Raw genomic sequence first — 21,658 nt, 5'->3', positions numbered from 1 at the left:
CTGCGTTTTGTCCTGTTTTCCCATTTTAAGTCCCTGCTGGTGTTCGGGGCAGGTCTGAAGGTCTCATGCTCCCAAGCCGTGCTTCACGGCCGCTCCCGTGCACACAGACGGCCTGGGGCTGTGTGCCCGCTCGGTCCCTGGAGGCCGGGCCCACATGGTGTCCTTCCAGGAAGAACGTGCTTCTGCTCCCAGCACGCAGCACGATCTCTCCCCGGGGGCTCCCAGGGCTGCGGGCTTCCAGCAATCTCCGGCTTGCCTCCTTGGGCCGCCTTCCCTTCCAGCTCCCTCTCGCACCAGCTGGACAGCGGCCCCTCCATCGGGAGCCAGGCCCGTGGCCTTGAGGAGGCTCGTCCTGGGTGCCTGGGACCACGGCACCTGCCAGCACGATGGAGCGCCTGCCTCGTGGTGCGCGTCTGGGGAACGTCGGGGAGCAGACAGACGGACCCCCCTGCCCCCCCCCCCCGACGCTCCACGCAGCCCCCACAGACGCTCGGGGACGTCTTCTTCTAGCTCAGCCCTGCAGTGAGCTCGGCCTCGCTGGCACTCTGGGTGCTGCGTACAGGGTCTGAACGAGGCGTGCTCCTGGCTTCCTCACGTGCCGTTGGCATGAGCACACGCCGTCCTCAGCCGCTGTGGGCAGAAGGCACTTATGGGGACACAGAGCCAGCGGCAGCGAGCCCCGTGGAGCAGCACGCCCTGCGGGACCCCACCTTGGGGATGGGGTGGGGGCACGGGGCCGCCTCCCTTGCGGGCCGGGCCGTGAAGGCCGGCCTGCTGCCGCAGCCCCTCGGGCACGCGGGCGCCCTCCGGAGACCCGCTCGGAGCCCGCGTCCCCGGAGGTGAGGTCATGACTCCAGGCGCAAACGCAGGACAAGTCCCGCCCGCGGCACCGGGGCCCCCTCCCCGTCCCTGGAATCCAGACCGCAAACCTCCTGCCCTTTCAGGGTAACGTTCTGAACCGAGCCAGAGGCTTTTCCCTCTAGTCGTACGTCCTGCAAGTGATTTATTAGCCAGTGTGCTCCAAGCAAAGTGAAAAACCACTCGGGAACCAAGACGGTCAAGTTTCATCGGAGGAGTTTAATTCTCTATTTTTATAGATATCATTTATTAAATTAGAAGGCTGATAAGCAAAAATATATTTTACAAAGATAGATCTGGACTCTGCACCCCAACAGACACTCGAGAAAGCTCTGAGGATCGTTCCCACCGGCATGCCGCACACGTGCCGCTGGAGGGGGTCTGTTCGCCGAAGGAGCCGCGGGAAGAACCCACGTGCACAGACACCGCGTCCTCACCGCCCTGACAGCGCCGGGGCCGCCACCAGAGGAAACGCCACCGACCAGCTCGCGGAGGGCGGAGGCCCCGGGGCCCCGGGCCCTGGCAGCCGCCCTGGCTCGTGGGAGTCCGTGGTGGCCACGCCGCGGCCGCTTCAGAGGAACCGTGCCGTCCCCCAGGAGGAGCGGGCCGCCACAGGCACGAGCCCACACGCAGGACGGCGGGGCGCGCAGGAGGAAAGGACAGCCTAGCACAGGCAGCCACGGCCGGCCGGGTGCAGGCTCTCTGGGACGCCACAAACACGGTGTTGGCAAGAAAAGGGGAGCAGAAGCGACAGGTTCGGGGTCCCTCTGCCGCCAGCCCAGGCCCTGCGAGCTAGCCTGGTGCCCGTCCCCGAGGGGAGCACGTCCCTGACACGCACAAACACCCCCACAGCTTTAAGGCAGAAGGCGGCACTGGGGCCCGGGGGGACCTGGGGTCCCGGATGCGTGTCCGTGAAGGTCGCCCCCAAGTGAGAGCCGCGGGCCTGCCCGACGCTTTCGCCCGTTTGGGGAGGGATCTGCGCGAGGACGCGGGCCCAAACCGTCCGATGTGCGAACTCCTGCTTCGCGAGAAGGCAGGGCTCCCATGTCCTAGCCGGCGGTTGGGACTCAGTGGAGGCAAATCTTCATGGAGAACCCTCGCCCGGTGAGGCCGCCACGCCGGCCGGACACGCTCCTTCAGGCTTCTGTGCGCCGACCCCGGGCCACCACGCGCTCGCCGCTGGCGGCAGCATCCTCCGACTGACGGGAGGCCCCGCGTGCGGCGAAGGCCGGACGGAGTCCGGTCCTCGGGCTGAGCCTTCGCAGGGCCACACCGTTGGGGGCTGCGGGGCCCACGGCAACAAGACCGTCTGGAGGCGAGTGTGCGTGCGCGCGCCTGGGCTAAGCAGTGCCCGAGACCCCTCCCACTTTGCAGATTTCCACAAGAAGGTGTCCCCCACCCTGTCCCATCCTGTGGTCACAACGGGAGCCTCGGCCGCCACGCGGTCCACAGCGCCGCACGTGCACCCCTTGCCTCTAGGAAGCCTTGAACATTCATCGGTTTGCTATTTTTTTTGTCCAAACCGAGCCCGCAGGACTGGTACACGTTTACTGAAATCAACGTCAGTTGTAAGCCAACGGTTCCTGATACCCTTTAATAAACAAATACAAAGTACTGCCCCTTCTACTTTTCACCCTCGGTTTTACGTTCTGTTCCAAGAGCTGGTCAGGGGGCGGAGGGGCAGTCCCTTGGAAAAACAGCCCACAAAGTCGGCGTGAGACACAGCAGGAAAACGCTTAACGGGGTCCCCAGGGCAGCCCTGCTCCAGAGCCCACGGGTGGGGACAGGCGGGTGGACGGACATCAGCGCTGAATCTGCTGCTGGCCGGCAACACAGAGGTCAGCCTGCCCAGGGCGCTGGTGAGCGGCCGCGGACCACAGACAAGGAACGAGGGACGGACGTGAATTTGAAGCTTGACTCGTAAAAAACATCCCGATTGGCTGTCAATGTTCTATGTGCCTGAAATATGAGGTCTACCCCGAATGAGTAAAGTAACCGCATGCCATCGTCAAACCAGGCGGGCACGGGACGCTTTCTAAAGCGCCGGCAGAGTCAGGCTGCTCGCACGGAGCGCTCTCGGGACAGCGTGCGGAGCAGAAGCACACGGCACTTGAAGACACACGTCCCTAAGCGGCAGGGGGGAGAGCGTGTGGACAGGACACGGCCCACGTGCCCACTCTTCTCCCGACAAAGCGAGGGACAGGCCCGCCCGCACCCGCACCCAAGCGGTGGTGGCACTCAGTGGCTGGGGACCAACGACCCGCATGCATCCCAAACGAGGGTGAGGAATGGGGCTACAGATGGCTGAGAAAAGGCTACACGGGGCTCCTTCACAGGAACGGGGAGGGGGGCGGGGCCGGCAGGTCGAGAGGGGCAGAGGCAGCGTGGCAACCGGGGCCCTAGGACTCTTCGCCCATCTGGAGCAGGGAGTTGATGGCCGCGTCCCTGTCCCCTCTCTGGGCTTCCAGCACGGAGCGGATCACCTCCCGGTCCATGTTGGGGAACATGTCCTGGATGGCCTTCAGATCCTCCTCGCTGCAGCGGGGCTGGGTGCTCACGGCCGCCGGGGGCAGGGCCACGGGCACCACGCCAGGGCCGCACACGGCGGGCACACCTGCAAGTGAGATGCGGTTGAGGGGCACCCACGATGGTACCGACGCCCACACCGAGCTCCGGCCCACGGCCCCACGCACGACTCCACCGCCCGCGGCCTTCCTCCCCAGCGGGTGCTCGCTATCCCAGAGCCGGGATGCGCCGCTCGAGCTGCGGTCTCTTAAAGTCCCGGATCATACCACAGGGGCCCGCCTGCGGGACCTGAAGGCCACAAAGCAATTCTGCCAGGGAACGGCCGGCACAGGGGGTGGACGGCCCGCTGGTGACCACGGCACAGGCCGTGCACCAGGCGGGTCCCTCTGCCGCCCACGAGCACGCCAGCGAAACCCGAGAGCCAGGCACGCACCCGCGAGCATTTCTTATCGCACGCCAAGCCGGGAGGAACCGCGGACCCAGCTCTCCAGTCCACTGTCTACAGGATGGATGGAAACACGGGCAGAACAGCGGCGGAGGATTTTCCAGACCAGGGGGCACCTTTTGCCATCTCTTAGGAACTGGCGTCCTTCACGCCCTGGCTCCACGGCCACCGTGCCTCCCAGGTACTACTTTGGCTCAGAAAAACCCGGAAGCAGAGAGAACTTCTGAAAGGCTCTTTCTTAGTGCTCCCAGGATCAGCTCCCCCATGGGACCCCCACCCCACCCCTGCAGCTCATGGGTCTCTGCCTGCCGGGGGGAGGGGGGGGGTAGCACCTATAGTTAGCCCCCTCCCGTGGGGGCCACAGCTCAAAGGTTCTGCCTACCCTCCGGAAGCAGGGTCCACAGACACACGCGTCACGTACGCGCACACCCATGCACACGAACACCGCAGGTCACACTTCCGCACGCACACACTCGCACACCACACTTCACTCGTCACGCACATGCACACCCTCCTGATGAGGTCAGGGAAGTCTGTGTTCGCAGCAAAGGAGACGCTGCAGCACAAGCTTCACGCAAACAGGGGCAGCGGGTGCAAGTCCTTGTTTGCGGGAAATGCGACTGGGGCCGGTGGCGCCTCGGTCTGAGACGTCAGGCAGAAACGACTTCCTCTCCTTGGTAACTTCCTGCAACTCCATGTCCCAAAGCTTATCGATGCACGTCAAAAGAGAAGTTCAAAGTCTCCAATTACACAGAAGTCTGGCCTTTCCCAAAATAAACATTTTAGGGCAAACTTGAGCACAAAGTTCTCATTTATACAATGAACTAAGAAACCAGAAAAAGGCCAGCGACACATCTGGTCTCCTGAGAAGGCAGACTTTCCGTTAACCGAATGTGTCCTGGTGCTGCTGGCCGTGTGGGTCCCCGCACGTCCCCCAGAAACACGTGTGAGGTCCCCACCCGGGCACACGTGAACAAGATGGCCGTCGGGAGCAGCGCCCGGAAAAAAGAGGTACAGGCACAGACCCCGGGGGGGGCCCCGTGACCACGGAGGCGGAGGCAGAGGCAGCGAGGCAGCCACAGCCCGGGCCGCCTGAGCCCCGGAAGCTAGAGGGGACCACGAGGGTCCCGCCCCAGCACCTCTGCTGCCGACTCCCGGGAGCACGGCCCACCCATGCCTCGACTTTGTGCTTTGGCCTCCAGAAGGGCGAAAAGAGATTCCTGCTGCCTTAGGCTATCGCTGTCTGTGGGACTCTGTTACGGCCGCCCCGGGCGCTCATACCTTCGGTGAGCCCCACAAGGTGCCTGTTCGTCCTCCAACCTCCAACGAGGGGCAGTTAAACCATAAGCTCACACAGACCCTTTAACCGCCACAGGGAAGGGCGCCACCGAGACCCAAGGACAGAGGTCCTCACGCTGACCTCAACGCAAAGCAGGGCTCCCCACGGCACCGTGCTCTGACCCAACTCCCCGCACCGTGCCATCTCAGGTAGAGGCCACCGTGACCCGGGGCTGCCCCGCCTCCCTTCTCTCAGGGAGGGATCGCCGTCCCGCCTGCCCACCTGCTGCCGCCTCTTCCGTTCTGCCTACTTTTACGGCCATCTACCGCAGGGGCTGGTGAAGTCCAGTCACCGTTGCAGCCAGGAGCGGGAGTCAGCCAACAGCTGACATTAAAGTTTGAAAATTCAAAGGCGTGAAAGCTACAATCCAATTGGATTTTGCCGTACAGCCACAAATTGCTACTTTTATAAAAGCGAATGAACACGACACAACGGGAACATCAGGGCATACGGTTCACTCTGCCCCACAGAGCGTGATCTTTTGTGCCGATAACGCGTACGCTAACGTGTTTAGAAATTACGTTTCCATACCTCGTCAACTTCAACTTGCCAATGATCAAGGGAAAAAAAATCCTATATTCCACAGACGCATAAAAGATTCAAATGTAAGACCAGACCCTCGTGTTTGGAAGGGCCTCACGAGTCACATGCAGACAGGGCTCAGCCTCCACGCTGCACTACGAGAGCCCAGGGCGGGAGAAGTGGCACGCACCTGTGATGGGCACGTAGCCGACACCTTGCTGGTACACGGTGGGCATCAGGACCACAGGCTGAGGCGGCATCATCACGGCAGCCGGCAGCGCCTAGAACACACCAAGGACGATCACGGGGTCACAGAAGAACACAGCACACACTGAAACCTCCCGTGTGGCCCTGCCCATGGGATGTCCCAACACTGCCCTGGCGGAAGGTCAGGGCGAGTGGTTCGGCTACAGGGGTTGTTTAGAGCCTCCGATGGAGATGCGATCGGAAGGGAACACGGTTCCGGGAAGCAAGTCAGTACTCTCTGCGTCAGCACCTATAACATTTCCTGACTGCCTCTAAAATCTTAACCGCTCAGCTATCGCGGTCACGATTCTGTGTTTACGTGAACACTCTGTTAAAGTCGCGTAACGAGACGTTTGAGTAAAATCACATCGGTGTTGGGATTCGCTTTCAAACAGCCCAGGGATGAGCAGCGGGGACGAAACACTGCCGGGCTGGGAGACCACCCTCACAGCCCGACCACCCCCATGCCGCCACACCTGCAGCGGACTTCCTTGAGGCCGAGTGAAAACAAGGACACCACCACTCCCTTGGGGGGACAAAGGCAGTGGCAAGAGCCCAGGCTCCCAGACCCCTCCGCCCCTGCTTCCCACCCCAAGAGCAGCGGGTTGACGATGGAGCCACACAAGCCAGGGGACCCGAGGGCCGGCAGCTTCCCCCTTAAACGCCGTGTGGCCCTGAGACCCCTCTCTGCCACGGGGCGAGTCTGCCCCCCGGCCACAGGCCACCGCACAACGCCGCTCCTCCCGCCAAAACACCCGATACCTGCTGGCCAAGGTCCCGTCCCTCGGGGACAAACAGCTCCACTGAGCTTAGCTGCCACTCAGCCTGCCCACACGGCCCACGCCCTCACCGTGTAGGACATGACCAGGTTGATCATGCCCTCCTTGTCGTCACCCTGCCGGCCACTCAGGCTGTACCACTCGTCCTCCACCTTGCCCTGCTTCAGGGACTCGGGAATGGTGACGTGCGTCCAGGCGATGCGGTCGTCCATGGAGAAAGCTCGCTGAGGGAGACACGGGGAGACACAGGGGCCACCACTGCCCTGAGGCCCCGCCCTCACCCAGCGGTCCCGCCCCACAGTGCCACCTCCTACCCGAGGCCCCACCCACAGCCTCACCCTGAAGCCCCGTCCCTGGGCCTGCCTCCTCCAAAGAGTTGTTCCTCTCCCCACCACCCCAGTATCTGGCCCCTGGCACTGTGCATACTTCAGCCCTGGTCCAGGCAGTGAGGGCACAGCCTGGGGGGGGGGGGGGGGGAGCTGCCCCTCTCTCTGCCTTGTACAGGTCCCCACCAGGGGAAGAGAGGACCCCACGGGGCCCTGCCCTCATTCCTGTAAGGTCAGGAGAGCCGTGGTCAGTGTCTGGAGATGCGTGGTCTCGTCTCTGCCCGCCCTCCCTGGATCCCTTGCAAGTCCAAAGCCCAGCGGGCACGGACGGGGGAAAGGAGGCACTCTCCCTGCTAACCATGCCCTCTGTTCTTCCCCCTCCTGTTGCTAAGCAAAGGGAGAGATGGGGTAGGAGGAAGGAACCTGGAAGGAAAAAGAGCCGAGGGCACCACACTGGCGGGGGCAGGGGTCCACCTCTCAGCCCTGCTGCTGCCCAACTCCCTGTGACCTCTCATCCTGCCGACCAGAGCCCCCGGAGCTCCCGGGCCGGGCCGTGGAAGGCTGGGCTGTCCCACACAGAGGCCCAGAGGACCGGGCTCAGGAAGAGCCCCACTGCATCTGATCCCTCTCAGGAACACCCGGGGGGCTGGCAACTTGCCCAAGAACCCCACTCCCACCCAGCATGGGGTCTGACACACTTTACATCCCACCTGGTCATGAAGGCTGGCCTCCACGAGCCTCAGGTTTGGGGACGAGTTTGGCACTTGGGGAAGGGGAGACGCATCAACACCGTCTCCACAGAGTGCCTGGTGTCCCTGTCCCTGGTGATGCTGCTTCTGAATGTAGCTGCATGGGACGTATACTCTCCCCCGCCTCCGAGGACACCCGGGACACCCGTCACAAAGCCACGACGTGCCCTGTGTCGGGGCACACCTGCAGCTCCTGGGCAGCCTCAGTGGAGGGAAGGCAGGGCACCCGTGGCTCGGGCATCGCCGTGCGCGGCCTGCACCTGCCGGGCCCGTGAAGGCGGCAGAACCTCTCACCTCGTCAAAGATCTCCAGGTAGAAGGAGTCCACGCCGGGGGGCACCGTGCACTGGATGACTTTATTCCAGCGAGGGTTCTTGGCGCCATTGTGGGCGGTGGGCGTCTCGTACACTGCATAGCCCAGGCGCAGTCGGCAGTACGGGTCCATGCGGGTCATGCCGTAATTCTTGGCCAGCTTGGCCTGAAACACGACCAATGTTACTAAACAAGCAGCCGCCACCCGAGCGAGAGCTGCACATCCACCTCAGCCTTCCACCCCCCACCTCCTCACTTCCGGCATTTTCCCGGGAGCAGGACGTGGCTGCAATCGTGCCCGTGGGCAACGGGTGCAGCAGGCCACTGGTCAAGTGAAGGGAGCCGCTGGGCCACGCAGGGCAGCTCCTCCAACGTGCCCTCTGAAGAGGCTGATCAGAGCCAAGAGCCACCCTGGAGCCACGGCCCGGCTTCACTTTCTGTCCTCTGTCCACTGCTGCGGGTCATGAACCCCAAGGAGCCCAGCCTTCGGCCAGACAGGCTGCGTTTGCAGGGAGGAGAAAGCATGGACGCGGATGAAGGCGGAAGGCTCCGGGGGCCCAGGCGGTCGGTCGGCAAACAGTCATTCCAAGTGGGTCCGACTGGACCATAATGCCTCCACACAGAACCCCACAAGGGAACGTGAGGGAACAGCCCTGGCGGGGGCTGGGCGAAGACCAGGGGAGGAAGGGTGACCACACAGGTAGCGGGAAGCCATGGGCCACGCCGCGAGGCCCAGCGGGCAAAGTGGGAGCCCAAGCCACGAGGGTCTGGGAGGACCGTGTGGAGGGTGCAGACTGGCGGCTCGTGTGTACCTGAGGTGACCCCATCGGCCCTGGGGGCGTGGCCAGAGTTAGTATCTGGGACGCATGGTCACCATAAAACCCACGGAACTCGCGAGGCCCGACCGTGGCTCTGTCTGCTGTATGTGTGCGTCTCCTCAAAACTGCGTGCAGTGACTTCCCTTGCTTCGCGGTTTTACAAGAAGTCGTGCTGACCAAAACCACTTTAGATCCTGACAGCGCATCTGGCTTTCCTTGGGATCCGTTCAGCAGCCAGGGCCGGCCTGGAGGGGCTGCCAGCCCACCCTCACGCCCTGACCTTCCCGGCAGCCGCGAGGCCGTCCACACACAGGAGCCCGTGCCCGTGCCCGGCCCGGAGCACGAGCCCGTGAAGCTGTTACTGACTATTCCTGCTCCTTCTGGTAGAACCTGGCAATTGTCGCTACTTTTCACGTCTATCGCTTCACCAGCTATGTTTCAGGAGCACGCCTCAGCAAAGCATGCGTCCATGCAGAGAGTGTGGCACGGCAGCCGGGGCCGGTGCTCCCCACCTGGGACACCCACCTGCACCACGGTGACGCTGAGGCGGCCCACGGCACCCACCGCGCCTCCGTACTGCAGCTGCCGGGCTGCCTGCGCGTCCAGCTGCACCTGCTGCTGCGCGGCCGTGGGCGTGATGCGGAGGAAGTCCTGCGGGAGCTCACCGACGTACACCTTCGGAGAGAGCGCACGCGTGTTAGCGGGGTGGGAGCTCAGCCTCTTCGTCTACGCAGTGAGGGGTCCATGGGTGGAGGGTCTGCAGCCCAAGCGCCCCGAACCACCGCGCTGCCCATGCCCACGCCCACGGCGGCTGCTCTCTGGCCAGGAGCCCTGTCACTCGGGACAAAGGGGTCGCACGCCGGCCTCCCTGGGGGCTCGCCACCTGCTCTGGCCACTAACCACGGACTCTCCTGCTCACACCGGCTCCCTGGACAGTCTCAGGCCACGTCCAGGTGTCACACACCCTCTGCCTGCATGTCTGTGATCTGCTTTGCCTGCTGCCACCAGGGCGAGCTGGGCCCGTGGGCCGCAACGTGCTCGTTCAAACACGGAGCGAGACGAAATTGGAAGCTGGGTTTCTAGTCACAAGGAAAACCCTTGCCTGCAACAGTTCAAGCTCAGCACCGCCCCAGAAGACAGAAGGAAGAGACAAACAAGAGCCCCAGAGACCTCACCCCTCTGCCTCTTGCTGAATCCTATGTCCAAGAGGTGGCCTGGCCTCCCGAGAAGGGCCCGGCTCCCAGATGGGGCAGGGACGTGCCGGGAGGGGGGCTGCGCGGTGGCCCGAAGGTTCCCAAAAGCCAGTTGTCCGTGAAGGGGCAGCGGCTGAAGCGGGAGTTGGTCGCGACATATGGCGGTGCTGGCCCTGGACGAGGCTCTCCCGGCACACACGAGCAGAGGGGGCGGCTGTGTCCCGGGGCCAGCAGAGCAAGGACCCACTGGCTGTTCACCACCCCGAGCAGCCTCACACCGCCGTCTCCCTGGGTTCAGGGTCTGGAATGCCCAGATGAACTACTGGCACAGCCCCTGGGGCCACAGACCCCCTCAGAAGGGAGCAGGGCCTGTCCTCGAAACGGGACACGAGCTGCGGCACAGGGCCGGTGCTGCCTGTGGTGGTCCGGGGTCCTCCTTAGCCGCCCCACGGGACACCACACGGGACTCCGGACAAGAGCCTCCAAGCAGCATTATTTTCAAGAAATGCCAAGGGAAACCCCCGCGTGTCAGTGAGTTACTGCAGACGGCATTTACTGACGCCAGCCACTAGGGACCACTGCAGCCGTCCGGGTGCTGAATACCCTAAGGCCTCAATTGCTGGAGTTCTGGACTTCCGGATGGACCAGGCATCCGGCAGAATTCCAGAAAGCTCCACACTCGCTGAGCTCACAAGCACCACTGGGGAAGCATTTCTCCCCAAGTGCCTTTTGCTGTTTCATTTCAAAAGTCCCCAGAAAGGTCTAGGTTCCTGTCGGTGTCCCCATCTCAGGCCTGGAGACCACCCAAACCAGGCCCAGAAACCAATGGAAACCAACTCAGGACCCCGGGCCCAGGGACTCCCCCCGGCCACTTCCCCCTTGGCAGCAGTCAGCTGGGTGCCCCGGCAGCTTTCCTCTGCCAAGCAAGAGCACACGTCTCCTGGCTGCACCCCACGCCAGGCCCTCCCACGCTGGGACGTGCAGGAGTGATCTCGGCGCCTGGCGGGGGCAGCATCTCATCTGTTCTCATTCTCTGTGTCTGGACCGGGCAGCCTGGAGGGGCCCTGAGTACTCATTACAGACCGAAGGGAAGGCAGCAGCGCCCGGGAGGCCCAGCGTTGCCAGGTGAGGAGAGCGCTGCCTCCCAGGGGGCCTCCCGGCTCACCAGGAGGGCCCAGGGCTCGCCTCGCAAAGAAGGGCGCACGCCCTCCCGGAGGGCCGAGATGCTGTGGCCGGCTTCACGGCTGTGAGACCGATGTCAGTTGCCGGTTGCTGTGGGCAGACGGGAGCCACGTCCCCAGCCGGAGCTCTACCCGGCTGACACCGGGCCGGATGCTGCCTTGCCGACCGTCCACGGGCCTCGCAGCCTCCGCCCGCAGGGTCTATGGCCGGTGCCTGCACCCACGGCTGGCAGACAGACTCACGCACGCAGACCACATTCTCGTTTGGTCTGAGAGTAACTGCTCACCCCATGCCACATACCGCAGCTCGGAGGACCCAGCAGGGTGGGCTGTGGACCACACACGCATACGCAGGGATGGTGGTGACAGCGTGCTGCTCAGGCATGGGGATCGTATGTCTATCTCCTTCGTCCCATCATCAGTACAGGACTTCCAGAACTCATCTGGGCTTAAGGAGAACACTCTGCTTTTTAATTGGGGGTGGGGGAGGATAAAATCGTATCAAAGGCCAAAGACATAGTATTCTTTTCCAACAAGGTTTTAACGATAAAACTATAAATGTAAGACAAGAATTTTTATCACGTGAATTAATAGCACAAACAAAACACGGGAAGGGCGAGAAGCGGACCCCATGAGCACTGACAGGCTGGGGGACACCAGGTTCCTGAGAAGCCCGGAGGACATCGTGTCCCGTGGTCTTCTCCCACCCGAGGGACGCATTACAGAATCCCTGAGTGGCAGGCCTTAGGCTGTCACAGTCCTCAGAACAAGCAAAGTCTGAGATGGCCCTGGAGCGCAGGCCACGGAGGACCTATGGCAGCTGGATGCCACACGGGGCCCTAGCCGGAACCTGAGCCCAGGAGGGACGGGGGGAGAAACGTGGGGTGTCCAAATCAAACCTGCAGTGGCAGTCACGTACCAAAGCCAAAGCCAGGTCTCTGGCTGTGACCAGTGGACCTTGGTGACACGAGGTGCAGATATACTGTCTATGAGAGCACACTACAGCTCTCCGCACCGTCTGCAACTGATCCAGAACTCTAAAATTTCAGGTTTATTAGAAAAAATTCCAATTTAACTTAACCAGGAAGAAAGAGGAAGGACACCGTGTTTCACTTCCTACAAAGTAAAAATCTTACAAAATCTTGGTCATGCACCTGCTGCCCAGGAGCTACCAGACAGGCCTGCCCGCTGTCGCAGCCCAAGTTCGTCCGAACGAGCAGGTTCCACCACCTTAACCAGTCCCTGCTCATGACAAAATGGTGACGCGTCAGGTGTCCCACACACGTCCAGGCGCCGACATGAACCCTCCTGCCCCAGTGACAGCCTGCAAAGGCCACGGTAACACCTGTATTACTGACACGCATTAAATTTTCAGGACCGATTTTTGCCACATTGTGATGGAGGAAGGGTCACGTAAAAACACATGCTTTATCCTGGCTCCCAGCCTGGAGGGAAGAGAGAACGATCACTCCTGCTACAACGTAAATAACAGATCACATCTGAAAACGTAACCTGGCTCACATTTACAGGCTGAGCACATGGAGTCCCGACCCAGGCCTGGGGCAGGCGGTCTCTCAAGGAGCGCTGCAGAACCACTTCTTGCCCTTCGTCAAGTCTAGGGCTGCAGACACACCGTCTAGGGCTCCTGTCCCGTGCGCCCACTCGTGCTCTACGTACAAACGGGACTCTTCAGTTAATGTGGGGCTAAGAACGACTCAAGTTTTTACGTTAAAAGTTAGGTTAAAAACTAAAAAGCCATTGACACTTCACTTGGTATCCGTTTTTGCTGAGCAACCTTTAATGTAACTTATTTACTCACGTCAAATTACGCATACTCGTTAGCTATTCATGCAAATGCAGTACCGACGTACCCAAGAATTTAAAAATTCATTCAACTGTTACTTTTCCAGTGAAGGTAAAACATCTGGAAATTTTTATTTTTTTATTTTTTAATGTTTATTTATTTCTGAGACACAGAGAGACAGAGCATGAACAGGGGAGGAGCAGAGAGAGAGGGAGACACAGAATCCGAAAGAGGCTCCAGGCTCTGAGCTGTCAGCTCAGAGCCCGACGCGGGGCTCGAATTCACAGACCGCGAGATCGTGACCTGAGCCGAAGTCGGCCGCTTAACCGACTGAGCCACCCAGGTGCCCCAAAACATCTGGAAAATTTTTAATGAACTTTTAACTTTCGCGTGGTGTGAGAAAGTACTTCCTAATCCACTGCTGGATGTTCTTTTTGGCGCCTCGGCTCGGTGGCAGGACAGAGAGATCCTGTGGCACGAAAACTAACATGAGAGCAGCTGCCATGAGGCACAGCACCTGCGTCCCCCACCGAGTCCAGGGCAACACGACGCCCAACAAAACCGTGGCGACGTGCGGGCCGTCAGCCACGCTGAGGCCTTGGGTTCCTTCCGCACCCTCCGGGGGCTGGCATCCGCCGTGAGGACGCACTCAGGCCTCCGGACCCCACACCATGACCCAGAAGGGACCCCACACAAAGGCCTCCGTGGTCCCTGGCTCATCCCACGGCTCTCGTTCCACATCACTCACAACTGGAACTGAGGCCAAAGGGGATGGAGGAATGTGACCGCACAGAAACAGAAGCCCATGTGGCCAAGAACCGCAGGGGTGCCAAGGGCCTGGCGGCGAAGTCAGGCGCTCACGGGACAAGGACCCCCAACCTCGGGATGGTGTCTGGTGGGCCAGGGGCCCTGGAGCCTCCCCGCTGTCCCGGGGGCCTGTCCTGCTGCGGCCTATCACACCCTGTGGCCTGTCCCCCCAAGTGACCGCATGGGGGGTGGCTCTGACCCCCAGCCTGGCCGCTGACTGAGTCCCCACTGCAGGGGGCCGAGGCGCTGGCCCCAACGTCCCAAGGGAGGGAGCCTGGGCAGCGAGGAGCCAGGCCTGCCGTGTCTCTCACTGAGCCCCGCCTGGCATCCAACGGCAGAGTGTGACACGGGTGGGCCGGTTGGACGAGGGTGGCGGTGTGTGGGTGGCACAGAGGCAGAGAAGCAGAGTCTGTCTGCTCTGAAGGCAGAGAGGCAGGGCTTCCTAAGGGGACAGAGGGGAGGCGAGGTCATCCAAATGTTCCAGCCTGAGTGCTGTGCAGGGTGGAACCACTTCCATACAGGACCCGGGGGGGGGGGGGGGAATGCAGGGGAAGGTGTGAGGGAAGCAGGGGCTGCCTGGCGCTGTCTGGAACCTTCTGGGGAGAAGGCAAGGAGCGGCAGGACACACAGCTGTGGAGTTCAGGAAGGAGACCTAGGAGGAGGGAGGAGGCAGGCATCCACTATGGTGTTGGGGACCCGAAGCCAGGGTCCCCAAGTGAGCGAGGACACGCAGAAAAGGGGGAGGGGCGCCTGGGGGGGCTCAGCCGGTTGGGCATCCAACTCTTGATTTCAGCTCAGGTCACAATCTCATGGTTCACAGGTTGGAGCCCCGCGTCGGGCTCTGGGTAGACAGCGTGGAACCTGCTTGGAATTCTCTCTCTCTGCTCCTTCCCTTCCTCCTCTCTCAAAATAAACAAATAAACCTTTAAAAACAATTTAAAAAAAGAAAAGAGAAGGAGCTGGTGCAAGGACAGTCCAGGTAGAGACAGTGGCCTCAGAGCAGGGAGAGGCTGCTGTCCGCTGGCTCATGGGTGACGACCGTGCCCAGAGTGCCTGAGAACTCAGCCGGGGGAGCCTCTGAACCCTGAGTGCACCGCTGCTGTGCCCCTGTTCGGAACGCCCTCCGCCCACGGTCCCCCAAAGCTCAGGCGGCCTCCGGGGGCCTCCTGCCCTCAGCTCACGCAGCGGCCCTCCCAGGGTCCACAGCCCTGCACCAGCAGCCCCTCGGCCCCCGCAGCGTCGGGGCAGAGTGGTGGGAGGTGTGGGGGACGGTAAATGGTGCCCGCAAAAGGGCACAGACGGCCGTGGGGAAGTGCGGGGTTCCTCGAGAAGCGGAAATGAAGTTGCGGGAACCTAGCAGCTCACTCGTTCAGGTGCTTCCTGCCGGTTGGGCCCGGGCCAGGCTGCATTCATGCCACGGTCCGTCCTCGCGCGAGTCGGTGACCAGGCGCAGAGACGCCAGACAACTGGCCCACAGTCAGAGCTCAGTGTCGCTCAGCGAACCGGACTGAGACCTCGGGGCCCACAGTGCTGACCCAGGACAGGGTTGGGGGGATGGGGGGAGGGCCCTGGAAATGCGGGGGCGGGGGGCGGCGGCCGATGCCAGGGGAAGGACGGCGCGTGTGGACCTGGACGACAGTCAGGCCAGAGCCCTGCGCAGGCGAGAAGAGGGGCGGCGGGTGGCATTTCAAAACCAAACCCGGGACAGCCGGCCTCCAGCGGAAATTCTCAAAGCAAAACAAAGTGGCCCGGAGGTCTGAGGAACAGGAAGAGGAAACAGCGACGGCATATGTAACAAAATTGCACCCCTGTTGGGAAGACGTCCCTCAGGGTGACGTCCTGATCAGGAGGCGGGTAAATATAACTGACTGCAGACCCCGGTAAGTCTGCATGTTAAAGCTTCTACGATCACCACGGAGAGGGCAGAAAAGAAGAAAAAACTGGATTTCAAAAACTGGATTTAATCAACCCAAAAGAAGGAGAAAAAAAAGAAAAACTGGACAAACATACGTGCAAAGGAAAACATCCGAAAAGAACATGTGTATAACTATATAAAATTACTTAACATGTTTCACTTAAAAAACAAAGACGCTTCTTAGATTTGACTTTAAAAATCTACATACTGTTGACGATAAACCAATCTTAAATATGAATGTGCAGAAAGATGTCAAGTCAAAGAATGGGAAAAAAAACCAAAAAACCCTAAGGCAAACATTCCCACGCTAACATCAGACAAAATAAGAAAGGTTCTGTGCAGCCAGTAAGGTCACCGCACCCCAACAAGGTGTGACCTACGGAAAGGTCCAGAATTCCGACCCTGGATGCGGCAGCCTCGGGCCAGAGCAGAGAGAAACGGGCTGCCCACCAGCCGTAGGACCCGGGCCAGCAGGGAGGGGCTGGCAGGGCAGGTGGGTCCACTGGAGCAGAGGAAGGCGTGCCACGGCAGACAGTGTGAGCAGGAGGCCCGTGGGCTCGCCACGGTGCCCAGAAAAGAAACGCCAAACACGAGCCTGAAGAGAAAACCACTCTTCCCTGCGAATCCCGGAAGTTCCCGAGCAAGAATGGAGCCGGATCCAGCCTTTGCTGTACAACTGTGTCTCAGGACACACAGTCCCAGTTAATCACCACAGAACACGGGACAAAATACAAACACCACCCTCTGCCATCCCTGATGAAGTCACTGGTTCAGCAATAATTATCAGTATCTGCACACTGCTATCTACATTTGCGACTTCTTTGCATTTACTTATATGATTACATGTTCGTTTGTTTACGTTTATGTGCAAGTGAGAACGTCCTTACCACGTTATCTTTCAAAAACAATCGTTGTCAGTGAGGCTGATGAGGACCTGCAGGGCCTCAAGCCACTGGAACACCACCTAGCAGACCACCTTGGCTCAGGAGGGACGGGGGTATTCAAGGGGAGGGCGGTGGGCTCAGCCCAAACCTGCTGACTGATCAGCCCCTCTAGAAGGATGACCAGGGGTCGTGCTCAGCCAGGGCCCCATCAGCCTGAGCTCCGTGGGGGCCACCCACACACCTGTGAGGGAGCCCAAAAAAGTTGATGCTGCCTCTGACTGAGCCTTGATCCCCATCCCCATGAGCTGATGGCACCACCGAGTGAACTCCCCTGAGTTCTAACAAGGCAGGGGGCCCATCAGGTGCCTCTCAAGAGTCTGTGCACTGGACAGAAACCCTGGAAAGAAAAAGGTTGTCGTTACAGGAATACCAGCACTGTTACCAGTGGGGCAAACAGCACGGGTCAGGGGCATCGCTCAGCTGAGGCTCCGGGAAGAAACCAGCCTGGACAGACAAATGCCAAAGACCCCTCTCAGCCCCACTGAAGGGACAAGGCAGAGCAGGGGCAACCCGGAGGAGCTAACCCTGCCCTGTCCTGGCCCCGCCCCACCCCGCCGGCCCCTCAGGAACCCCACGCCCCAGGCAGGCTACCCTTGGGGGGGGGGGGGGACTCTGCGGGAGGCGGTGGTCCCGGTGGTCGGACTTCAGAGTACCCCCAGTGAGTCCAGGCTCTGGGTCCCCTGGAGTGCTGGTGCAGCACGCTGGGATGGGGCCCGCCGGCATAGGGCTAACGTTCGGGACCCGGCACCCCAGCACTGACAAATGCTCGCTTCGCCACCACCAGCTGGGACGGCAGCTGCCTTCGGTTCACGACCCGGCATCCGTGTTAGTCCCGTTCCTCCACAGGGAGTGGGGCTCGATCAAGTCCGTGCGCCCTGGCTAGAGGAGAGCCACCAGACCCTTAACAACTGCCACCGCCTGCCGGTGAGCCTGGAGGGGAGCGGCGGGCTGCGTGCCAGGCACCAGCTGTGAGAGCAGGTTTACACTGTAGCGACCGGATGAAGTCCAAGCAGCAAACCCATTCGCTGCCCACGGGCCTCGCGTCTGGAGAAGCACCCTGGCCGTGCCCGCTGCCCTCAGTGCCGCAGGCGCCCACCCTCTCTCCCTCCGGGCCCGCCTGCTTCCCAGCCCCAGCCCCACAACGCCAGCTCCTCCCTCAGGTGTCAGGGCTTAGTGGCACCTCCCACAAGAACCCTACCCACCCCAACCCCGACGGCGACAGGCCACCTGGAGTCAAGACGCACAGCTCTGAGTGCGTGGCTCGTCTGCGTGCTTATGACCCGTTTGTTTCCCGTGCTGCGCTGGAAGAACCTGACGGCGGGCGTACCTGGCCGCCCCGAACATCACGAGCAACGTCACGGCTGAGTGCGTCACTGGCACTCAAGACCCCAGCCCCTGCTGACACCTCCCTGGAGCCCCCCAGCGGCTCTGGCCCACACGTAACGTTACTGCACGTGGACAAGCCGTGTGCTGCACACCCACACGCGGATGCAGGCCACACAAGTGTCACACATGCCAGGAGACAGCGCACACCGAGGAAGTCAGACCAGGAACCCTGGGAGGGCACAGACCCCATACGTGTGAGCACTGACACTCCTACTCGCTCGCTATGGGGTGACGGGGCTTCCGCTGTGTGCTGTCACCGCGCTGAATGTCCCCTCGGTACCGGGACGCGCTCACCTTCCCTGGCTGCTCCCTTCACACAGGACACCGAGCCCAGCTTTGTATGTGTTTACACTCAGTCTCGTGCCACCAGTGAAGTTCCGCACAAGTTCCCAGGAGGGAAAGGAGCTCCCAGGAGGCTGGGGACACGTGACAGGCCAGGAGCCCACTGCTCCTGGGAGGAGGATGTGGGAAGAGAAACAAGCTGCTGATTTGGTCCCTTGCTTCTCGGATCACCCAGTTGCATAAAATGGGAACCTGCTGGCAGTGAGCCCGCCCGCGGTAAGTCACTGAAGACGGAAAGATGGACACACTGCGAGGAGGGGCCCAGAACTCCCTCACGGGCTCTGGACGCTTCCACACTCAGGTCTGATACGCGTCTCGACCTAAAGCGGGCTTCTAACAAAACCTGATTTTCCTTTCAAGCTCGGGAACAACGTTCTGAGAAGATTGTCCTCTAGTGTGCACAAACAGGATTCATCCACGTCCCCTCTGAACCACGAGAAGCCCTGCTACCTGGCAGCCTACACGCAGGAGCTGACTTAACCGAAAGCACATGAAGGTATCCCATCAGAGGAACCTTTTTCCTACTCAAAAGGGCCAAAACAGCCCTCTACTGTCCGTGTTGAGCTGCTGTTGATAAAAACCTCCCCGTTTGTGACAACCTGTCCCTGATGCAGTCTGAATGAGCTGCTGGGAAGCCGCCTCACCCTGGAGCCATGCTGAGCCAGTCTACACTTGCTCTCCTGCAACAGCCCAATGAGCTTTGGGGACCAGACAGGAGCCCTCAGAACGAGAACTGGGAAGGTCCCTCCCAGGTCCTCGGTTCCCACCCTCTCATTTGCAAAACAAAGAAAAAATAAACAACCACAGGGTTCGAGAAGTGGCCTCTGACCCGGGAAGCCGCTTGTGAACCTCACACTGCCTGGGAGAAGCGCAGGGACCATCTGGGGTTCAGGGTCCTCCTCTACAGAGAGACCGTCTGGAGGCGCCTCCTTCATGTGAGGACCATCCGGGGTGCGAGGCACTTCCTCTACCCGGGGTGCGGGGTGGCACCCACCGGGGTGCGGGGGGCCTTCTCCGTCAGGGGGACCCAGCCGGGTGCAGGCGGCCTCCCCCGTCCAGGGAACCCACCGAGAGTGCGGGGCGGGGGGCCTGCTCCGCCCGGGGTGCGGGGCCTCCCCCGTTCCGGGCCGGCCCCGCCGCGCTGCCGCCCCGCCCGGAGCCCGTCGTCGGGCCCTCCCAGAGGCTCCGGAGACTGCCGCTCCTCGCTCCCCGTCCCCCGTCCCCCGCCCGGACCCTCACCGGCCCGCGCTGCGTGCTGACGGTGGTCGCCATGGTGCTACGCGGCCTCCGCCTCGCCCACCGGGAGCGGACGCGCCCGCAACCCTCGGCGCCGGAGTCTGCGACGCCGACTGCTGTCCCCGCGAGGCCGCCGCCGCCGCCGCCTCGGTCAGCTGACGGCCGGCCCCGCCCCCGCACCGCCCACTGCGCAGGCGCCGAGTCCGCCCCACCCCTTCCGGCGCCGCACGCACGCACGCACGCACGCGCGCTCCCGGCAGGCCCCTGCGTAGCTGATCTCTCCGGGCCGCAGCCCCGCGACATGGCTCCCGAGCTGGCCGTGTGCGCATGCACGCCGGCCGGTCGCGCCGATCACTTGGCTGGCGGAGGCCTCGCAGGGCGCGCGGCTCTGCTGCAGTGGAGCGGAGGGGCAGCCAGGGGCTGGGGGGGTGACTTCTGGATTCTCCACCTCGGAGCCTCCGAGCGGAGCGGAGGCAAAGCGACCGGGTAGCCCTGCAGCTGCCCCAAATTCTCGGGGCGGGGGAGCCCTTACACGCAGATGTGCTGGCGCAACGGGGGCGAGGGAGCTGCTGGGGCGCGGCCGGTCTCGGAGATCCAGTCGCGGTGCCCGCTGTGGCGCGAGGGCCGGTGCACCGGCCACTCGCTACGACCGGGCGCGGCGAGGCTGCGGCCGCCGTAGTCGTGTGCGACCGCACGCACGCCCTCAGGGCCAGGACGGCTTCCCAGCCCCCTCCCGTGCCTTCCCCGCGTCCGCTTCTGGGATCGCCTGCGGCGCTCTAGCCTCCCCTGGCCTTCTCTCCGTCCAGACCAGAAGTCGGAACACAGAATTACCTCTGCCCCCTGACAGCGTCAGAACCAGAGCAGAAACCCGCTTCCTCACACCTTCTGCATCATTACCCGCAGAAACCCAGTCCTTCGTGATGTTCTTAGTTGCAACCGGTAATCACTCCAACTTGGTACACTTGACCTGGACCGTCCTTTCCCGCTGTGCACACTCACCAGGGCTGTCACAAGTGGCTGACCCACTCACTACATAGTCTGTGCAGTCACCATATATGCCACACCAACTGGGAGTCTTCCGCCGCCGGACTACCCATATATGTACCCTCCACTTGGACTACGTCCCATGGCACCACTGGTGACAATTTGAGGAATTGGGATGCCAGTGCATGACACACATCCCCAGCGCTCAAGTTCCCCTTGGCAGGGATTTTATCCATGTGCTCATCAAATAGATGAGCAACTCAATCCTAGAATCCCATCTTGAGAGTGTTTTCCGGGGCCACTTCTGGTAGCAATTACTGTATCACTCAGTGTCCCAGCAAGAAACAGATGGCATGCTCAGAAAGATAATTGGAGGGATTTTAATAAATGAACTAGTTACAAAAGAGAGGCAGAGTTAAGTGAAGGAGTGAGTCATGGTGAGGGAGCCCTAAGCAGGGAAAGAGGCTTCCTTGGCAGAAGGTGTGGCTTTTGCACAGGAATGAAGTCCTCTGAACCCCAGGCCTGGGGGAGGGGTCTGGGGAAATAAATACTCTGACCTCTTCACTTCCCCCCACACTCATCTCCTGGTGCCCCCCATTAACCCAACCTGTGGAGGTCAACTTCCTGGAGCACAAAAAAAATCAGAGAAAGGTGGAGACCTACACGTGCATCTAAATATCAGCACTAACCAGAGGATGGAGTTTTGTCAAGTAGAAAAGACTTAGAAATAAAACCTTTTAAAGATTGTTAAACACAAATTATAAAACTTTATTGAAAGATATTAAAGAATACCTGAATAGGTTAAGTACTATATACCACACTCATGGATAGGAGTGCTCAGTACCAGAAATCTGTCAATTCTCCCTCAAATTGCCCTACAAAAGAAATTCTCATTAAAATCCCAAAAGAGTGTTTTCAAAAGAAATTTAACAAGCTGATTCTAAAAT

The 21,658-nt window shown here is 61.1% G+C and overlaps 1 protein-coding gene across 1 annotated transcript; it reads right to left on the bottom strand.

Annotated features, from left to right (window-relative positions):
• Nucleotides 1-1,057: 1,057 nt before the first annotated feature.
• On the bottom strand, nucleotides 1,058-19,891 carry TOLLIP (toll interacting protein). The gene is made up of 6 exons (XM_040464307.1): nucleotides 19,731-19,891; nucleotides 9,445-9,594; nucleotides 8,085-8,267; nucleotides 6,787-6,939; nucleotides 5,881-5,971; nucleotides 1,058-3,472 (listed from the first exon to the last, which is right to left on the bottom strand). The coding sequence occupies exons 1-6, from the start codon at nucleotides 19,761-19,763 to the stop codon at nucleotides 3,258-3,260; spliced, it is 825 nt and encodes a 274-aa protein (XP_040320241.1). The 5' UTR covers nucleotides 19,764-19,891; the 3' UTR covers nucleotides 1,058-3,257.
• Nucleotides 19,892-21,658: the final 1,767 nt, after the last annotated feature.

This window comes from Herpailurus yagouaroundi, unplaced genomic scaffold (genome assembly GCF_014898765.1).
Source record: "Herpailurus yagouaroundi ecotype Mexico unplaced genomic scaffold, PumYag 438, whole genome shotgun sequence".
Classification (NCBI taxonomy): Eukaryota; Metazoa; Chordata; class Mammalia; order Carnivora; family Felidae; genus Herpailurus; species Herpailurus yagouaroundi.
The sequence above is the reverse complement of the archived record's forward strand: the minus strand, read 5'-3'. Positions and strand labels throughout refer to the sequence as shown.